Source organism: Hemiscyllium ocellatum, chromosome 24 (assembly GCF_020745735.1).
Source record: "Hemiscyllium ocellatum isolate sHemOce1 chromosome 24, sHemOce1.pat.X.cur, whole genome shotgun sequence".
NCBI classification, from domain to species: domain Eukaryota; kingdom Metazoa; phylum Chordata; class Chondrichthyes; order Orectolobiformes; family Hemiscylliidae; genus Hemiscyllium; species Hemiscyllium ocellatum.
In genome coordinates, this window is record NC_083424.1 from 44,185,645 (window position 1) to 44,204,981 (window position 19,337).

Here is a 19,337-nt window from a genome sequence, read left to right on the forward strand (position 1 = left end):
AGTATCCCTACTGAATGATCCTTACAAATTCTGCTCCATCCAAGCCCATGCATGAAGTGAATGCCAATCAATATAAGAGAAGTTAAAATCACCCACAACAATCCTACTGTTTTTACATCTTTCCAAAATTTGTCACACAGTGAAGAGACTATCTCCCACTGGCTGCTGGGAGGCATGTAGCATTGTGATATTACTCCCAACACTGTGATTTCACCTTTCCTATGCCTGAGTTCTACCCATATTGCCTAGCTGCATGAGTCTTCTGATGGATCCTCCCAATGAAATGGCACTGAGAAAATTGTTGGAGCTGCAAGCTGACAACTCCTCAGGCCAGGAACAGGCTTCATTCTTGGTCTGAAACAAGTGGCTGGTGAGATAGTTTTAATTTTCCAAAATTCCCTAGATACAAGAAAGTTTCATTAAATTAGAACTTAGCAAAGGCAACTCATTCATTCAAATAGGGGGCAGAAAGCCACAAACAATAGGCCAGATAGCTTAACAATTGTCACAGGGGAAATGGTAGAAGCTATCATTTAAAAATGTTATAGCAGGGCAATTAGAAAAATTCAAGGTAATCAGTCATAGCCAACATGGTTTTGTGAAACGGAAATCATGTTTCATGCAATTGCTGTAAGTCTTTGAATAAGCAAACTACGTTCCAGATAAAGGAGAACTATTGATGCACTATGCTTGGATTTCCAAAGTCATTTGAAATATGTCATATCAAAGGTTGAGGAAAGTAAAAAGTTCATGGCACCAACACAAACACATTGAAGTGGCTAGCTAGTAGTAATGCCAATTATGTAAGCACAAACATATCTTTTTTGGGTGACAGGATGTAGTGACTGATTTCCAATAAGGCCTCAACATTTTACAATTTAATGCAAATTATTTTGATGAAGTGAACCAAAGGTGCATATTTACTAATGTCATGAGATGTTATTGCACACGTCTGGAGCAGGTGGGACTTGATCCCAGGTCTCATAAACCAGGGATAGGAAAGACTTCATATCAGACTGTTTCTCTCTCCAGAAATGCTGCCAAATCAGAGTTTCTATAGCATTTCCTCTGTTTGCTTCAGATTTCCAGCAGCTGCAGTATTTTGCTTAACCAGAAAGATCTTCACCACTTCAGTCATTTCAATTGTATGTGTCACACCTCTAAGATGCAGATCAGGTACAATATCTGTACTGGATGTCATTCCTGCCATTCCTAGACGTCACAGTGGAGCAAACAGGCAATTGGCAACTTCAAACCAGCGTCTACAGGAAAACAACACATAAGGACCAAATATTGAACTACAGAAGCAATCATCCCAACATCCACAAATGAAGCTGCATCAGAACATTATTTCAACGAGCCAACACATACTACAGCACAGAGTAACTACGCAGAATAGAGGAAAATCACCTAGACAGTGTATTCAAAAAGAATGGGTACCCAATTTCTCAGCAACAAACACAAACAAGCAGACAAAACACATCCAGAAACCCGAGCCACTCTCCCCTACATCAAAGACACCTCGGAAATGACTGCCAGTATACTCAGACCCCTTGGCATCATGGTACCCCACAAACCCACCAACACACTAAAACTGCAGCTAATGAACTTGAAAGACCCTGTACAGACAACAAGCAAAACTAATGTCATTTACAAAATACCGTGCAAGAACTGTAACAAACACTGCATTGGACAAACAGGCAGAAAACTAGCCACCAGGATAGATGAACACCAACTAGCCACAAAAAGACATGACCCATTCTCACTAGTATCCTTTCATACAGATAAGGAAGGACACTGACTGTCACAACACATCCACCCTAGGATGAGCCAAACAGAGACACGCACGAGAATGCATACAAGCATGGCATTCCAACCGGAACGCTATCAACAAACATATTGTGTTAGGCCCCATCTACCACGCCCGATAAAGAGAACCAGAAATGACATCACCAACCCAAAGAACCCCAAACATATAATAGAAAGCAGGAATTATCAGCAGTGCTTTGCCCAGAGGCCCACTGAAGATGTTACCTAGTATGGTGATGAAACATCTGGAAATGAACCTTCCAGCTCAGTGAGCAAACCTACATCCAGAACCCCAACCTGAACTACAAATCATCTTAAAACTCGCTCACAATATCTGGAGCTTATTATTTAAAGAACTCGATTTAAACAAACACAGGTAAGCCATTGTGATTGTATCTTATTTAACTGAACTCTAGTGAAATTTTTTAGGAAAACAAAGATTAATTTCAAAAGTGAGGGGGTTATGGCTGAGTGATTTTATCACGAGGCTATTAATCCAAAGACTCGGGTAGTGTTCTGGAGACCTACATTCAAATCCCACCATGGCAGATAGTGGATACTGAATTAAATAAAAATTTGAAGCCATTATCAATGATCAAGAAAATCCCATTTGGTTTACTAATGTCCTTTAGGGAAGGAAACTACTATCCTTTCTTGCCTACATGCAACTCCAGACCCATAACAATGCAAGTGAGTCATAACTGCCCTATGCACAATTCAGGATGGGCAATAAATGCTGGCTGAGTCAGCATTCCATGAAGTAATGAAAAAAAATCACAATATTGTACACAAAATTCAATAAATTCCTTCTGCACTAGCATATCAGCTAGTTCCAACAGAAGACCATAAGATATGAGAGCAGAAATAGGCTATTCGGTCCATTAAGTCCGGTCCATCATTTGATTGTGCTGATTCAACATGCCTCACTTGCACTTTCCTGCTCAAGGATGCATGTCAGCCTTAAATACACACAAGGACTCTGCCCCAACAGCTCTCTGCAGCAAGAAGCTCCAAAGACACTCAACCCTCAAGAGACAAAATTCCTCCCCATCTCTTAAATTGGCACCCCTTTATTCTGAGACTATGTCCTCCGGTCTTAGACTCTCCCAGGGAAACATCTCTCAGCACCTACCTGATCAAACAACTTAAGAATGTTATATGTTTCAACCACCTCTCATTCTTCTAAACTCCAATGAGTGAAGTCCAAACCTGTCTAACTTTTGTTCATAACACAGTCACTCTAATCAAGTGATCATAGCAGTAAACCTTCTCTGAACTGCCTCCAAAAGAAATGATGTTTCCTCAAATGAGGGGACCAAAATTGCTCATAGTCCTCCAGATGTAGTCTCACCAGAACCTGGTACAGTTATAGTAGGTCTTTCCTATTCTTATCCTCCAACCCTTCTGAAATAAGGGCCAATGCTATGTTGATATTTTGTTAACCAACCTCTTCAGATGTTATGACTCACCTATGGAGTAGGTGGGACTTGAAGCCTAGCTCAGCAGTGTGGACATCATCACTGTTTCACAAGAGCCCTCAATATTTCTGTAGCCTTCCTGATTATGTGTGACAGCTTTCTGCGTTTTGTGCGCAAGTAGCCCAAAGCTCTTTTCTGTGCAGGTTTTACAGTTTCCTCTTTTAAATAACACTGTTACACAGTCATAGAGTCACAGAGATGTACAGCACACAAACAGACCCTTTGGAGTCCAACTCATCTACGCCAACCAGATATCCTAATCTGATATACTACCATTTGCCAGTACTTGCTCCATCTCCCTTCAAAACCCTTCCTATTCATCTACCCATCCAGATGCCTTTTAAAATGTTGCAATTGTGCCGGTCTCCACCATTTCCTCTTGCAGCTCATTCCATACATGCACCACCCTCCGTGAAAATGTTGCCCCTTAGGTCCCTTTCATATCTTTCCCCTCTCACCCTAAACCTATGCCCTCTAGTTCTGGACTCTCCCACCACAGGGAAGAGATTTTGTCTATTTATCCTATCCATGCCCCTCATGATTTTATAAACCTCTATAAGGCCAGCCCTCAGCCTCCAACACTCTAGGGAAAGCAGCCCCAACCAGTCAGTCTTTCCCTATAACTCAAATCCTCCAGCCCTGGCAATGTCATTGAAAATCTTTTCTGAACCCTTTCGAGATAGGAGGGAGACTAGAATTGCACACAATATTCCAACAGTGGCCTCTTTTGTCCTGCCTTCTAAAATGAATAAACTCACATTTTTCCACATTATACTCCATCTGCCAACTTTATGCCCACTTATTTAAATATTTGTTCATATCCTCTCACAACCTGCCTTTTCACCTATCATCTGCAAATTTTTTACAGGTTATTTTCTTCCTCCAAGTCATTAATATACACTGTAAACAGCTGCGGTTCCAACACTGATTCCTGTGGAATGCAATGGGTCACATGATGCCAACTTGACAAAGAATTCTTTATCCCAACCCCATTGGTTGTTTCCTGCCATTAGCCAATTCTCTATCCAAGCCAGTATATCTCCACCAACATCATGTCCTCTCATCACATGACTTAACCATTTGTGAGGTACCTTGTTCAATGCCTTCTGACAGTCAATATGCAACACATCTCCGAGTTCTCCTCTATTTGCTTTGAATCATAGAGAAATACAACATGGAAATAGATGCTTTGGTTCAACTAGTCTGTGCTGACCATAATCCCAAACTAAACATATCCCACCTGCCTGCGGTTGGTCCATAACTCTCCAAATCTTCGCTGTTCATGTACTTACCTAAATGCCGTTTAAATGTTGTAATTGTATCCACATTCACCATTTCTTCTCGAAGTTCATTCCACACATGAACCAATTGCTATGTAAAAGAATTGCCCCTCATGTCTTTTTTAAAATCTTTCTCCTCTTACCTTAAAAATATGTCGTCCGTGCTTCAACTTCCTACACTCCAGTCTCCCCTTACATCTCAAATCCTCTATTCCCAGCAACATCCTGGTAAATCTTTTCTAAACCCTCTCCAACTTAAGAATATCCTTCCCTTAACAGGGAGACCAGAACAGGACACAATATTCCAGAAAAGGCCTCACCAACATCCTGTACAACCTCAAATTAATGTTCCAACTCTTGTACTCAAAGGTCTGAGCAATGAGGGCAAGCATGCTAAACCTTCTAGGTCTCTCTCTGTTCCACCACATTGTCCAAGGCCCTGCTTTTAACTATGTTTACACAATCACACATTAGTCAGAGATGAAGCTATGCTGTAATGCAAATAATGTGCAATACAACCTCAACTGCTTAATTGGATGAGTTTCCAAATGTTTTGATATTACTTCCTTAATTTATTCCAATCCTAATAATTGATATGTGAAGTTATTCATTTTAGAAAGGAGAACAAAAGAATATTATTTAAAAGAGGAAACTGTAAAACGCTGCACACAATAATTGAAAAGTACTTTCAACTGACACATAAAAAATAAGCTCCTCTATTAAAATAGAGAATAGAGGAATATCATATCAATCTTAGCATTCATCCACTATTTCTATTAAATAAAGATATGAAGGAAGAAAGATAGTGTACTAAAAACAGTTTCTTCCAAGATTCAGGTTCAAACCCACCCAAATGAACTGTTCATCACAATCTACAGTGAAATAGGTTCAAGAAATTCCTGATGAAGGGCTTATGTCCAAAATGTCGAATCTTCTGCTCCTCAGATGCTGCCTGACCTGATGTGCTTTTCCAGCACCACATTCTCGACTCTGAACTGCAGTCCTCACTTTCTCTTCAAGAAAGTCACAGCTCACTATATAAACTCTTCACCAATCTGACACTAACTGGCAAACACTTTTATTCAAGTGGTATTAAACTCTGCAAAAAGGCGATAATTCAATTCAACTTCACGCTGGCTGTCATTGGGTAATGGAAGTGTAAAAAGCTTTACATTCATATCTAGGATCATTCACAGTGAAGGAGAAAAAAGGCTTTAAAAATACAAGCTACTTCAAACAAAAAGGCCATCAATAAATTCTGTTACAATTTTCGCCCTTCGTTTGTGGCAATGTAAACTCAATGGGACACTAGCACGTGTCCTGCAATGTTGCATATTGTGAAGTGAACAATTGGATATTATAATACATAGTTTGTAGTAAGCTATCAAAAACAGAGGGCAAAGTGAACAATTTTAAGATATTGGCCTATTGGAAATGAAGGGCAGTATAAAACTATTTGACAATTATGTGAAGCAATTAATATTTTTCCAGGAATCTGCATAGATAAGAGACAAACATTATATTAATTCTTCATTACACACAAAACACTTTAAGGCCAATTAAAACTGTAGATTAGATTTTGACTATAAAGGCATTCCTCTGTGATGACTGAATGGGGTGTCAGTTTGACTTAGTGACAGCTTACTCAAAAAGCTTACAAGGAGAATGCAGATGGAAAACAAAAAGATGGCAGAAAGTAAAAGATTACAAGGCTAATGGAACCTTACAAAATTAGCACATTATTACATAATTCATCAGAAGTCAGACCAGTCTAATGAATTCCTCTATAAAAGCAGACATCACTCAGAGCTACCTGGTGTTATACCCTAAATGATAAATGCTTTTTGAATACAGTGCAAATCTATACTTTTCAATGAGGGCTTTATTTCAGTTAACCACACTCCATAAAACTCATATCCCACTGATTGCTAGCTCTCCATGTTTAGAGAGCTGATATTCACCCAATTAATCTTTAATTAAAATATCTATCATCTATTCCCTTGTTCCAATAGATCTTAGGCATTTCATCAGACCTTATTAGATGATATGTAGAGATTAATTTATTATACTTTTTTATGATGTGACTGTACAATTTGCTGAACTCAAATCAAACCTTGATTTTAAGTTATGAATGCTAAATTCCCATGTAGCATTACAGCCTTAAACTTGAGTTGAACACTGAAGTTTACGTCCCAGGCTGTGCTTTCTGGTCAGAATACTGGCTATTATAGATGTCATCCAATCACATTGGTGAATTCAGAATGGCAAATTTAATTTGCTTGTTAACAATTACAAAAACAGGTTCAAGGTTTTTATTGCATAACTGAAGGATATTTTCCAGCTTACTTTTCCTGATTTTAATAACACCATACAAGATATAGTCTTGAACAGCAGTGAGAAATTTAACGCATTTGCTACAAATCTATGTAGCAAATACAGCATAATAATTTAAATCTTAATACAACAGAAAGCTATTACTTCAAGTTATCCAAAGTTGCATAGTCAAATAGAATTCAACGTAAAATTACAATTCAAAAGTGTGTATTCTTCATCAATTGCATTGTTTAAAACCAATGTGGCCATTCCTTATAGGTTTCCAAAATTATTTATAATCCTAAATGGCACTTGGTGACATTAACCAGAAGTAAGCAAGTAAATTGCACCTGGAACATACAACTCACAAATATAAACCTAGTGGTTACTAGATTAGAACCATAGAATCCCTACTGAATGGAAAAAGGCCATTTGGCCCAACAAATCCACACAGGCCAACTAACTATGGAATAATCGAACTGTTTTTCAGGGTATGAGCTAAATCAAAAGTAAGCCACATATGAATTGCTTCCAAAGTAAAGTTTCCAAAAGTTGACTTGGAATGATATCACTGAAATTTGCTTTGACATTGAAAATTCCCCCATTCCAAAGATTCATGAACCATAAAAAGAGTAGAAATATCCATGATAAAACTGAAATGTTATTTGCTAACTGCAAACAGCATGCTTACAGTTGAAGAACCAGTTTCAATGTTAAGTTCTAATGGCATTAGTGAGATAACAGACAATCATGCCAATCTATAATCTCTATTTCTTAAGCTTACAAAAGTTTCTGCTTGTGAGCAAATTCTCTTTCAACACACTTATAATCATGAATTTACAGAAATACATTAACAGCCCTATCATAGATTTTCTTAAAAGCCTGCTTTTAATCCTTGCCCATTGAATGTTTCATTGCACGGAGGTTCTATACTATTGCATACCCTAAATAGATACAATCAAAGTAATGTTCAATCAATTCAGTAAAAGAAACTTTTTCTGCCATTCAATGTTTAGTCAGAAGATGTCACATGTCTTTTCCAGTGGCTTTGCTCAAGTCTAACACATCCAATATTTAGTTCAATTTTAACATGGTGTGTGCAGATATGGATAGAACAAAGGTTCACCATTTCTCAATTTTTTTGTACTAAATTATACTAACTACAGTTATTTATAAATTATTCCTAATCACCCTGCAAATAGTTCCAGCAGATAACTATCTGCAAACAGAAATTTCTACATTGGCAGTACATGATCTGCATAAAAATGAATTCACTAATCCTGAAACCAATCACATTCCCACACATTGTGAAATTTACTCGTCTTAAAGCCAATAGACTCATGGTGAATTCAGCCTGATTACAGTATCTGCAATTGTAACTTACACAAGCTACAAAACATTTAACAGCTTCCACTTCATGCAGAGTTCCAGTTCCCTGTGGCATTTAAAAAATGTTCATAAATCAATACCAAAGCACTATCTACACTGGATTGCAAATTACAATCCATAAATTCTCAGTGACACACAGTAGGTGCTCTTTCAATTAGCCATCAAATGTCAAGTTACACTTGCTGGAAACTGCCAAAAGAAATCAGGTCCGGTCAGAAATAAAAGTTTTGTAAAATCTTGAAATAAGAAGAAATCCAGCAGATGCCTTATGTACTCACAATTTTTTTTCCCCTGTAACAGACACAAATGACTGAAAAGTTTTATTTTAATATATTAAATGTAATACTCTCCATAAAATGTAGATTTGCAAAGTTAACCACATTCATGTCTCATGTCAGGATTAAATTATGAGGCAAAAATTTCCACTTCTCTGACTCTCAGCATTTCCACAAAGTAAAGCAAAAGAATTGCATTTACTGGAGATCTGAAACAAAATAAAAATTGTGGAGAAACTCAGCAAGTCTGGTAACATCTGTGGACAGAAAACAGAGTTAACGTTTCAACTCCAGTGACCCTTTTGAAGATTATTACAATGCTCCATTACATCATCTGAGATACTTTCTTCACATGATCGAGAAAGACACAGACAGCAGCTTACTACCTCATAGGAAGCATCATGGATAAGATTGGCTTTAAGTATGTACTTACTGGCATAAAGAAATGTCATTAGCAATAGTTGTTCCTTCCCCTTCCTCACCAACCCAGAGAGACTATTATTCCAACTACAATCAACGAATTGAATGTAGCCCAACCATTGAAACATGGAACCTTCCTAACTTAAATGTCACACTATCACACCAGGAAATGCATTTAACCACTGAGCTAGTGATTAGATTAGATTACCTACAGTGTGGAAACAGGCCCGTCGGCCCAACAAGTCCATGCCGACCTGCCGAAGTGCAACCCACCCAGACCCATTCCCCTACATTTACCCCTTCGCCTAACACTACGGGCAATTTAGCAAGACTAATTCACCTAACCTGCACATTTTTGGACTGTGGGAGGAAACCAGAGCACCCGGAGGAAACCCACGCAGACACGGGGAGAATGTGCAAACTCCATACAGTCAGTTGCCTGAGGTGGGAATCGAACGCGGATCTCTGGCGCTGTGAGGCAGCAGTGCTAACTACTGTGCCACCATGCCGCCCATATAACTGCACTATGTATTAAGTAACTTGGTGCTGACTCAATGGCTAGACAGTGTTTTGAACAGAGAACTCCACGTGATAACTTTCATTCTCAATCTTAAAATTGGTTGAGAAGATGTCGCATTTGTGTGCACAAATATATTTTTACAAAGCAACATTAATCATCTTGTGAACATACAATACAGGAGAAGCATGCCATTCAGTCCTCAAGCCTGTCCCACAATCCAATAAGATCTTGGTTGATCTGTTTGTGTTTTAAATTCCAGATTTGCATCTATCACTGATAATATTCAATTTCCCTTCCCTAATAGGAATCTATTTACTTCTGCTTTATAAATCGTGGTTCCACTTCCAACACTATCTGAAGTAGCTTGTTCCAAAGTTGCACAATCCTCAGAAAAAAAACTTCACCTTATCTCTGTCCTACAAGGGCAACCCTAAGTTTTAAAAGTGTCACTTATTTCTGGACTCAGCCTCAGGAAAAAAACATCCTATCCAAGTCCACCTTGTAAAGATAAATCAGGTTCTTACACAACTCAATTAAGTTACCTCCATTCCTGTAAACATTAGAGGAAGAAAGTCCAGCATGCCCAATGTAGCCTCATAAGATAACCATTAATTCCATTCTGATGAAAAGTCACCAAATATGAAATGTTAATTCTGGTTTCTTCTGCCAGACCTGTTTAGTATTTCCAGCAATTTCTGTTTTTGTGCCATTAATTCCAAATATTTTCATCTGCTTTGTCTGTGTTTGTCTCAAAAACAACTAGAAAATGGCAAAAGGATCATTAGCTCCTTTCAAATACACAAACATAAATAGCAATACAAGAGATAAATACATTCTTAAAAATTGCTAAGCTCTGCACTCACTAAATTTTTACATGAGGAAACATTCACAATGACTAACACAAAACTGAATTTTAAAGGTTAACCACTGACTTGAATTTCATTGATTTTTCATAGTTGTAAAGAAGCAATGATCATTGTGCCCTTTCCACTTATTTTTAAAACAAATTGACCATGACAGTTGAAGGCAAGCAATAATTTTTGCCTTTTCTAAAAAAAAGTTTGAGCACACAAATGGGACATTTCCTCTATAACCTCTACCTTTAAGTGCATTTCTATACTCCTGCCACTGTTTACCTACTGAGTCAATCCTGAGGTATTTAACGCATAGTGCAACCTTATACACTGAATCAGTGGTTAAATATATATTCTGGTGTGATACAGAATGACATTCAGGTTGGGGAGGCCCCCAAGATTCAACTGCTGGCTTGTAGTTAGTTAACTGATTGAAGCTGATTTCAATAACAATATCTATTTGTTGGCGGCACGGTGGCACAGTGGTTAGCACTGCTGCCTCACAGCGCCTGAGACCCGGGTTCAATTCCCGACTCAGGTGACTGACTGTGTGGAGTTTGCACGTTCTCCCCGTGTCTGCGTGGGTTTCCTCCGGGTGCTCCGGTTTCCTCCCACAGTCCAAAGATGTGCGGGTCAGGTGAATTGGCCATGCTAAATTGCCCGTAGTGTTAGGTAAGGGGTAAATGTAGGGGTAGGGGTATGGGTGGGTTGCGCTTCGGCGGGTCGGTGTGGACTTGTTGGGCCGAAGGGCCTGTTTCACACTGTAAGTAATCTAATCTAATCTAACTTTAGACATTGAACTATTGAGCAAATTTTATTATAAAGGTGTGCAGATTTTATAAAAGGGTAAGAAAACTTACACCAGTTAAGTCATCATGAATTTTAATGACTTTCAAGATGCATACGCCAAAGGGGAACAGCACTAAATTCAACTGTTTATGCAACATGACGATCCATCATCATTTTGCATATGCTGTGTCAGCTTTTGTACAAATTGCTTACATCAGGATTACATATAAAGAATGGAGGTTTTTTGTCACATTTGCCACATTAAGTATATGGTGCCGATACAAGAATGGTGTCAGAGGACTGGAGAATTGCAAATGTCACACCCTTATTTAAAATTACAGGAAACAGAATGATCAATAAACATAACCGAGAGATTGTCATCGTTGGTGATGTTACACTGTTTAGAGGGAGCTGGTGATATACGAGATAAGGAGGTTGAACAATCTACAATTTGACAAAAATGCAATGTTGTTGTAATGGTTGCTTCTGTGGTGGCTGTGATACTACCAACAGCAATGATAGGAAATAGGAAATTAGACTTGAAGTCATATTCTGAGGTTTCCCAGGGATTGGCTCTGGGACCGCAACTTTCCTTGGTACAAATTAATGACCTCGACTTGGGTAGGTGGAGCACAATTTTAAAATTTGCAGATGTCGCAAAACTTTAAAATACCACAAACTGTGAAAAATTGCGTTAGATATGACAAGGCTTCAACAGGACCTAGATAGGCTAGATGAATAGGCAGACAGATAACAAATTGAACTTTATACAGAAAATTGATGCATTTTGGCAGAAGAACAGGGATTGCAATAAAGGATACAATTATAGGGGTGCAAGAATTGAGTGTCCTGGGAGTAAATTGTGGAAAGTAGTTGGGGGGGGGGGGGGGGGGGGGCGGAGTGATTAAGGAAGTGGTTACAAAGGCATACAGGATCCTGAGTTTTATAAATAGGGCGGCACGGTGGCACAGTGCTTAGCACTGCTGCCTCACAGCGCCAGGGACCTGGGTTCAATTCCCGCCTCAGGCGACTGACTGTGTGGAGTTTGCACATTCTCCCCGTGTCTGCGTGGGTTTCCTCCGGGTGCTCCGGTTTCCTCCCACAGTCCAAAGATGTGCGGGTCAGGTGAATTGGCCATGCTAAATTGCCCGTAGTGTAAGGGTAGGGGTATGGGTGGGTTTCGCTTCGGCGGGTCGGTGTGGACTTGTTGGGCCGAAGGGCCTGTTTCCACACTGTAAGTAATCTAATTAAAAATCTAATTAAATAAACTGAGTACAAAAGGAAGTTACAAACACTGGTTCTGCCAACTGGGGTACTGTGTCCAATTCTGAGTACCACACATTATGAAGCATGTGAAGGTTTCAGAAGGAGAAGGTTTGCAGGGGTCAGTTGGCTAGAGTGTGGCACATATTCAATTGCAATCTTCACAGAAGCCTGACTCCTTGCCCTGCCCCATGCTGAATCATTTGACTCTCAAACAAGAAAAATGTTTATGATCCATTGAGGACTACCGTACATTACCACATAGTGTCCAGGGACAAGGGATTTCCATTACATGGATAAACTGGCAAAGCTTGGGGCTACTCTCCTTAGAGTAGAGACATTGAGAGAAGAATTATTGGTGGTGTTCAAATTAATGAGTCTCTAGACACCAATGATAAAAAGAAACTGCAACAATTTGGAGAAAGGGTTCAGAATCAGAGGACACTGATTAAGGTGAAGAGCAAAATAGCCAACAGTAGCACGAGAATGTTAGGATCTGGAATGCACTGCCTGACAGTTGGAGGCAAAGACAATCTTGGCTTCCAAAGGTAAACTGATTAAATACCCAAAAAAAAAAAGAAATGACAAACAAACAGGGAAAGAACACAATGAGACTAGCTACATTTCTCTTGGAAAGGATGAGCATGGACACAACAGGCAAAGTGCTGCTCCAATATTGTAACAAAACCATGAGACCATGAACACCTGTCTAAGACAGAGGACTGCACTTGACTTCAAGGCCATGTTTCACATAGTATGGCATCAAGACATTCCACCGAAACTGGAATCTATTTGAATAAAGATGAAAACTCTCCACCTGTTGGAGGGATACCTGGAACAAAGGATGATGATTATGGTTGCTCAGGTCAGTCATGTCAGCTCCAGAACATTTCTGCAGAAGTTCCTCAGGGTATGTTTCTTCGTCAACCTATTCAGATTATGTTATGACACACCTCTGGAGCAGATGGGACTTGAATTTGGGTCTCCTGGCTTAAAGGTAGGGGCCATTATCACTGCACCACAAGAGCCTTCATGAGTTCAATGAAGTGCCTTAGGCCCAACTATCTCCAGCTGCTTCATCATAAGGTCAGAAATGGGAATCTTTGCTGATGATCACACAATGTACCATTCACAATTCCTCAGGTGCTCAAGCAGTCTATGTGCTTGGGCTCGAAAGTAACATTTTCACCAGACAAGTTTCAGGCAACGAGAACAGAGAATCTAACCATCACACATTGTCATCATCGAATGCTCCACTTCAAATATCCTGCAGATTATCATTGACCAGAAACTGAACTGGAATAACCTTATAAACACTGTCACAAAACAAAGAAATGTGGTTGCTGGAAATCAAAAGAATCAGAAATGACTGGAAAATGTCAGCAGGTCTGGCAGTATCTGTGGACAGAAAGCAAAGTCAACATTTAAGGAAAAGTTTAATGTATATGCTTGAGAAGAGGCGGGGGGAGGGGAATGCAGTAAATGATAGGTAGAAATGGAACCCAGAGAGTTGGGTAGACACGTCTGAGGTAAAGGTCAGCCTGGGAAAATGAATAGCTACTAATGGGGCCTGTCAGTAGCTGACACTGGGTTGTTTGTGGTAGCAGCCCATGTGTTGACAGGCCTGCATGATGATTGGGGTAAGAACATGGGAGAAGGTTACCTCATTGTTTCTCCTCTCCACACTCCCCTTCACTTCTCCAGCATAGAGATCAGCTTTTTCCTAGCTACAATCAATTCTGAAGGAGAGTCACTGACCTAAGATGTTAACTCTGCCTTCTCTCCACAGATGCTGGTGAGTTTTGCAGAAATTTCTCATTTTGTTGCAGATAAATACTGTAGCTGTAAGAACAGGTCAGAAGCTAGGAACCCTGCAGCAGTTAACTCATCCACTGACTTCCTTAAAGCCTGTACACCATTGGCAAGGCACAAGTCAAGAGGGTGATGGAAAACTTTCAATTTGCCTGGATGTGCAACTCCAACAATACTCAAGACACTTGACGTTCAAGACAAAGGAGCCCACTTGATTAGCACCACATATGTATATATTCACTTCTCTTACTACTGATGCTTAATAGCAGCAGCATGGACCATCTACAAGATGCACTGTAGAAATCTGCAAAGTCCCCTCAGACAGCATCTTGCAAACCCATGACCACTGCCATCTAGATGGATGTGGTCAACAGATACCTGGGAACACCGCCAGCTGCAGGTTCCCCTCCAAGTCACTCACCATCCTGACTTGGAAAGACATGGCCATTTCATCAGTGGTGATAATCAAAATCCTGGAATTCCCTCCATAACAGTATTATGGGTATACCTAAAGCAAACAGACAACAGCAGTCCACCCTCACCTTCTCACGGGCAACTAGGGATGGGCGATAAGTACTGGTCTAGGATGCAACATTCATCTCCATGAATTAATAGAAGAAAATGTCTTGCCTCATAGGGAGTGTGATAACAAGGCAGACCATGAAAGTGCAATCCTATCAACATTCCCCTTTCTTTCAGTTTTTTAAATTTGTAAAAACTACCCAGCTACTGCATTAAACACAATTCACTTGCCAAAAGTAGTGAAATTTATCACGTGCTATATTGCAAACTTCAAAACTAGGTCAAAACAACATACTAAAGTTAACTTTGAAAAGTTGACATGGACTAATATCAGTTACCTGCGCAAATATTAATTTCCATACTCTCAAATGCAAAGTAAATCTGCAATGATCTTGTGCTCAGTTATTAAACTTTTATAGAGTTCACCTAGCTTCCGCACCAAACCAAGTATTGACTTAAACTTGCATGAATGGGCTTCCAGTTAAACAAGTTGCCCGATTTCGAGATTAAACTAAAAAAAAGTACACTACAACAAAGGCATTCTTAGCTGCGGAAGGAAACTTCCCCCACCACAAGTATCCCGCTGTGGAAGGAATCAGAACTGAATAGATTAAGTAGGATACCAATGGATAGGAATAAGCTAATTAGAGCCAGTAATCAAGTACACATCAAGGGTGTTCGTGACCATGTTAACCTACTTCCCCTCCCCTGCAGATTCTGAAGGGAACATCAAATTTAAGGCCTAATCAGTCAGGTCGGGGGACCGGAGACCCATATGCCACCCCAGCCCGGTATCCGTGAGGGAGAAGCAGTTGCTTACTCTCGGTGGCGCTCTGCAGACACAACACATTGAAAGGGTTGATGGAGTCTTGCTGCAGCAGCTCGGCTTCGGTGATGGGGGTCAGGCCCTCGGGCTCCGGGTTTTTCCTGCTCTTCATCCTGTTGAGCACGCTGCCGCCCTCCTTCTTCAGCTCGACGCCGTCCGTCCTATTCTCCGAGTCACTCATCCCGGCGGGGATCACTAAAGCACGGCGGGCGGGCGGCCGGCCGGACGGACAGAGAGAACGCGAACAAAGTTTAAAACCGCTTGAACCAGACCAAGACTCGGTGCTCTGTCAGCCGGCTCCGCTTTGTCCGCTCGGTGAGTTCCTCCTCCCGCTGCCCAGCAGCAGCAGAAGCCGCCGCCTCCGGCCACAGCCACTGGCTTCAAAATGGCGGCCGGTCGGTAGGACTCGGTATCTATGGAGAGGGTCGGCGCGGGGTCAACGTCAGCCAATCAGGAGCCGCCCCGAGGGTCAGCTCCAGGCGACACAAGGAGCTCCTTGTAGGTTGCCCAACAACAACCCGACCCTGATAGAGGGCAAAGGACTCTTCCCAATCGACTGAAACGATTTCTGCCCGGCCTTGAGAAATCCAAGTCTTTTAAAGAGTGATCCACTGATTTCAGAGAATCCTCTTTAGTCCCACTAGTTCTGAAGAAGGGTCTCTGGACCTGAAAGTTAACTGTGTGCCTCTCTCCAGAGATGCTGAGTTTCTCCAGCATCTTCTGTTTTTGTTTCTGATCTTTCCCAGCATCTGCAGTTAGACCTTTTGCTGTAATTAGAGCCTTCTACATGCATACAGCACCTCCTTGCAACGTGGAAATTTCTATTCACGCCTAGGGATAAAAAAAAGTATTTGGTGACTGTGGCCAAGTCTAAGTTTCTCTTCTCTGACGAAGGTTCATGGATTTGAAACTGGTAACTGTCTCTCCACATAAGCCGAGTGTTACCAGAATTGCCTGTTTTTATTAAAAAACAAAACAAAGAACTGCGGATGTTGGCAATCATAAACATAAACGGAAAGTTCGAACGAAGGATCACTGAATTCGAAACGTTAACTCTTGTGTTTCTCTTTACAGATGCTGCTAGTATTGCTGAGTTTCTCCAGCACTTTGTTTTTGTTCCTGTTTATATTGCATTCTTCCTGATGTTCCTCCAAGGCAAGTTATTCTGCTAATTCGCAGATTATATGTAACGACTATTGCATCATTCTGTGTCTTCGTTGATCCCACATTCATCTGAATCAGATGATTATGGTTTAAGTTTGACGTCCCAGTGTCGTGCTGAGGAAGCGTTAAACTGTCAGAGACGCTGTCTTTTGGATGATGTGTTAAACTGACACCCCATGTATGTATGTGAACGTGACCTTTAAGAAAATTCGACTTTAAAGACTTCACATTCTGCCTGCCATTGACAGAAGGCGGAGGTGGGTAATGCAGATGCTGGAGATTAGAGTAGTGCTGGAAAAGCACAGCAGGTCAGGCAGCATCCGAGGAGCGGGAAAACAGGAGATTCCTGATGAAGGGCTTCCCGAAACGTCGATTTTCCTGCTCCTTGGTTGCTGCCTGACTTGCTGTGCTTTTCCAGCACCACTTTAATCTTGCCACTGACAGAAATCAATTGCTTTGCTATTATGTCTGCTCGCTAATTTGTAATGTGTATTACTGTTCCGAATAAAATTTCTCACGAATTATCATGGCATGGTGAAGAAAAATGGAAAACATCATGTTTGAGTCTATCATGTTTGATCAGACAAGTTAATCTATAGGTGAAACATGGTCAGCAGACTTAAATCGTGCTAAGTTGCATGAGACAACCCTCAATACTTTTAGATTAGATTAGATTAGATTAGATTTACAGTGTGGAAACAGGTCCTTCGGGCCAACAAGTCCACACCGACCCACCGAAGCGCAACCCACCCATACCCCTACATTTACCCCTTACCTAACACTATGGGCAATTTAGCATAGCCAATTCACCTGACCCGCTCATCTTTGAACTGTGGGAGGAAACCGAAGCACTCGGGAATTGAACCCGGGTCTCAGGCGCTGTGAGGCAGCAGTGCTAACCACTGTGCCACCGTGCCGCCCACTTTTTGTTGTTACAATGTGGAAGAGTGCTGAAAGTATAGCTTGCTGGCAAAGAGACAGTACGGCAAAGCAACAGATACTGTAATGATGTTCCCAGAACAAACTCAAGCAGGCCATAAAAGAAAACAAAAACCATTTAAGCAATAATAAGCAAGATCCAGGTTTCAAAGAAAAATAGAGGGGAGAAAAAGATGAAGGCTGGACAGTTATTAGGGCAAATTATGAAGGAAAAATATACTGGACCAACAGAAGGCTTTGATATAATTAGAAAAATCCAGGGTGTCAAACCAGAAGCTTCAAATGAATTGGAAGTTTTTAAGAAACAAAATAGTAAGTGCTAATGAGATTTGAAAGAAACTGCCTGAGGTACAAGCAGGGTAAGCTTGCAGTTACAAAAGAGCAAATTTAGTGCAAACAGATGATGCAACTTGGTCTCATTGACATCGAACTTTAAAATGTGAAACATATGAGACTAGTTTGGCCTTTTCAGAATGAGTAAGGTTTTTTTTGAGGAGTGATTTTTTTTTTAAAGGCAGGCAGGTCATTATACCATAGTCAACATGACTTGATACTATTCAACAATTTTGTTATTCATACATGGGCAATGATGAAGCGATAAGACTCAAGAAAGTCTACTGATACATTAGCCAAGTACCAGTAATGACATCAAATCCTTTGTGAAAAATTTTGATACATGTTAAGAACATATGCTAAGTCAGCACAAAAATCACTGAAAGTACAGAAAGTACCTGGCCATTCTTTGTCCAAAATCACATCTGACCTTTATAGTATCCATGGAAATGACTACACCATAACTGTTGATTACCAAGTACCTCACTGTTCACAAATTGCATGTCAAGCACAACTATCACATATTTTACTTTTATTTTCGTTGGCATCCCTAGAGAGATCATTTCAGACAATAGTCAACAGGTTTTTTTGGGAGACTGTCCCCAGACATTTGTGAGAAATGGAGTATTGATTACGCCAATTCTTCTCCATGTTATTCCCAGGTCTAACAGTGTAGCTGAATGCATGATTTGCGCAATCAGAACTCTAATCCGCAAGTATAGACTAGCAAAACAAGATCTACACTTTGCAATGTTACATTTGAGAGCAACATCTCTGAATGCAATCATTCCATCACAGGCACAGTTCCAGTCGGGCAGACCAATTCACTCACTTATATCTAAAGTAAGCTTTTTGAAACTCAAGAGTAGCTGAGAAGAAGGTGATCAACATGCAGAATGAAAAAAAGATATAGCACAACAAATTTGCATTCAGGATCTGACAGAATATACATGGCAACCAACCAAAGTGACAAGAATGTGCTCAAAACTAAAAACCTATAAGGTTCATATACATGATGTTGAGATAAAACTGAGGGCCAATCAGATCTGTTCCAGTTTCCCAAACACCAAACAATCCTGTAGTGTCACATATAAAACTTGAATACAAGCAGAAATGGCAGGTAATGTTTTTGATGATTGCGGAGATCCTCCCAACAAAGTCACCATCACAGGAACTGGACATAAAAGCAAATGGTCTCTGCATGATAAACAGCCATAGACTCATTTAGTATTGTAAATAGAGTCATAGAGTCATAAAGGAAACAGACCCTTCGGTCCAACCCGTCCATGTCGACCAGATATCCCAACCTAATCTAGTCCCACCTACCAGCACCTGGCCCATATCCCTCCAA

At 40.4% G+C, this 19,337-nt stretch overlaps 1 protein-coding gene across 1 annotated transcript in view; it reads right to left on the reverse strand.

The window, feature by feature from the left end:
• unc119.1 (unc-119 homolog 1) overlaps positions 1–15,941 on the reverse strand; it is a 69,925-nt gene extending 53,984 nt beyond the window's left edge. Inside the window, exon 1 of the mRNA XM_060843730.1 lies at positions 15,545–15,941. Coding sequence (XP_060699713.1) covers positions 15,545–15,731 — 187 coding nt within the window. The 5' untranslated portion in view covers positions 15,732–15,941. The remainder of the gene's footprint in view (positions 1–15,544) is intronic.
• Positions 15,942–19,337: the final 3,396 nt, after the last annotated feature.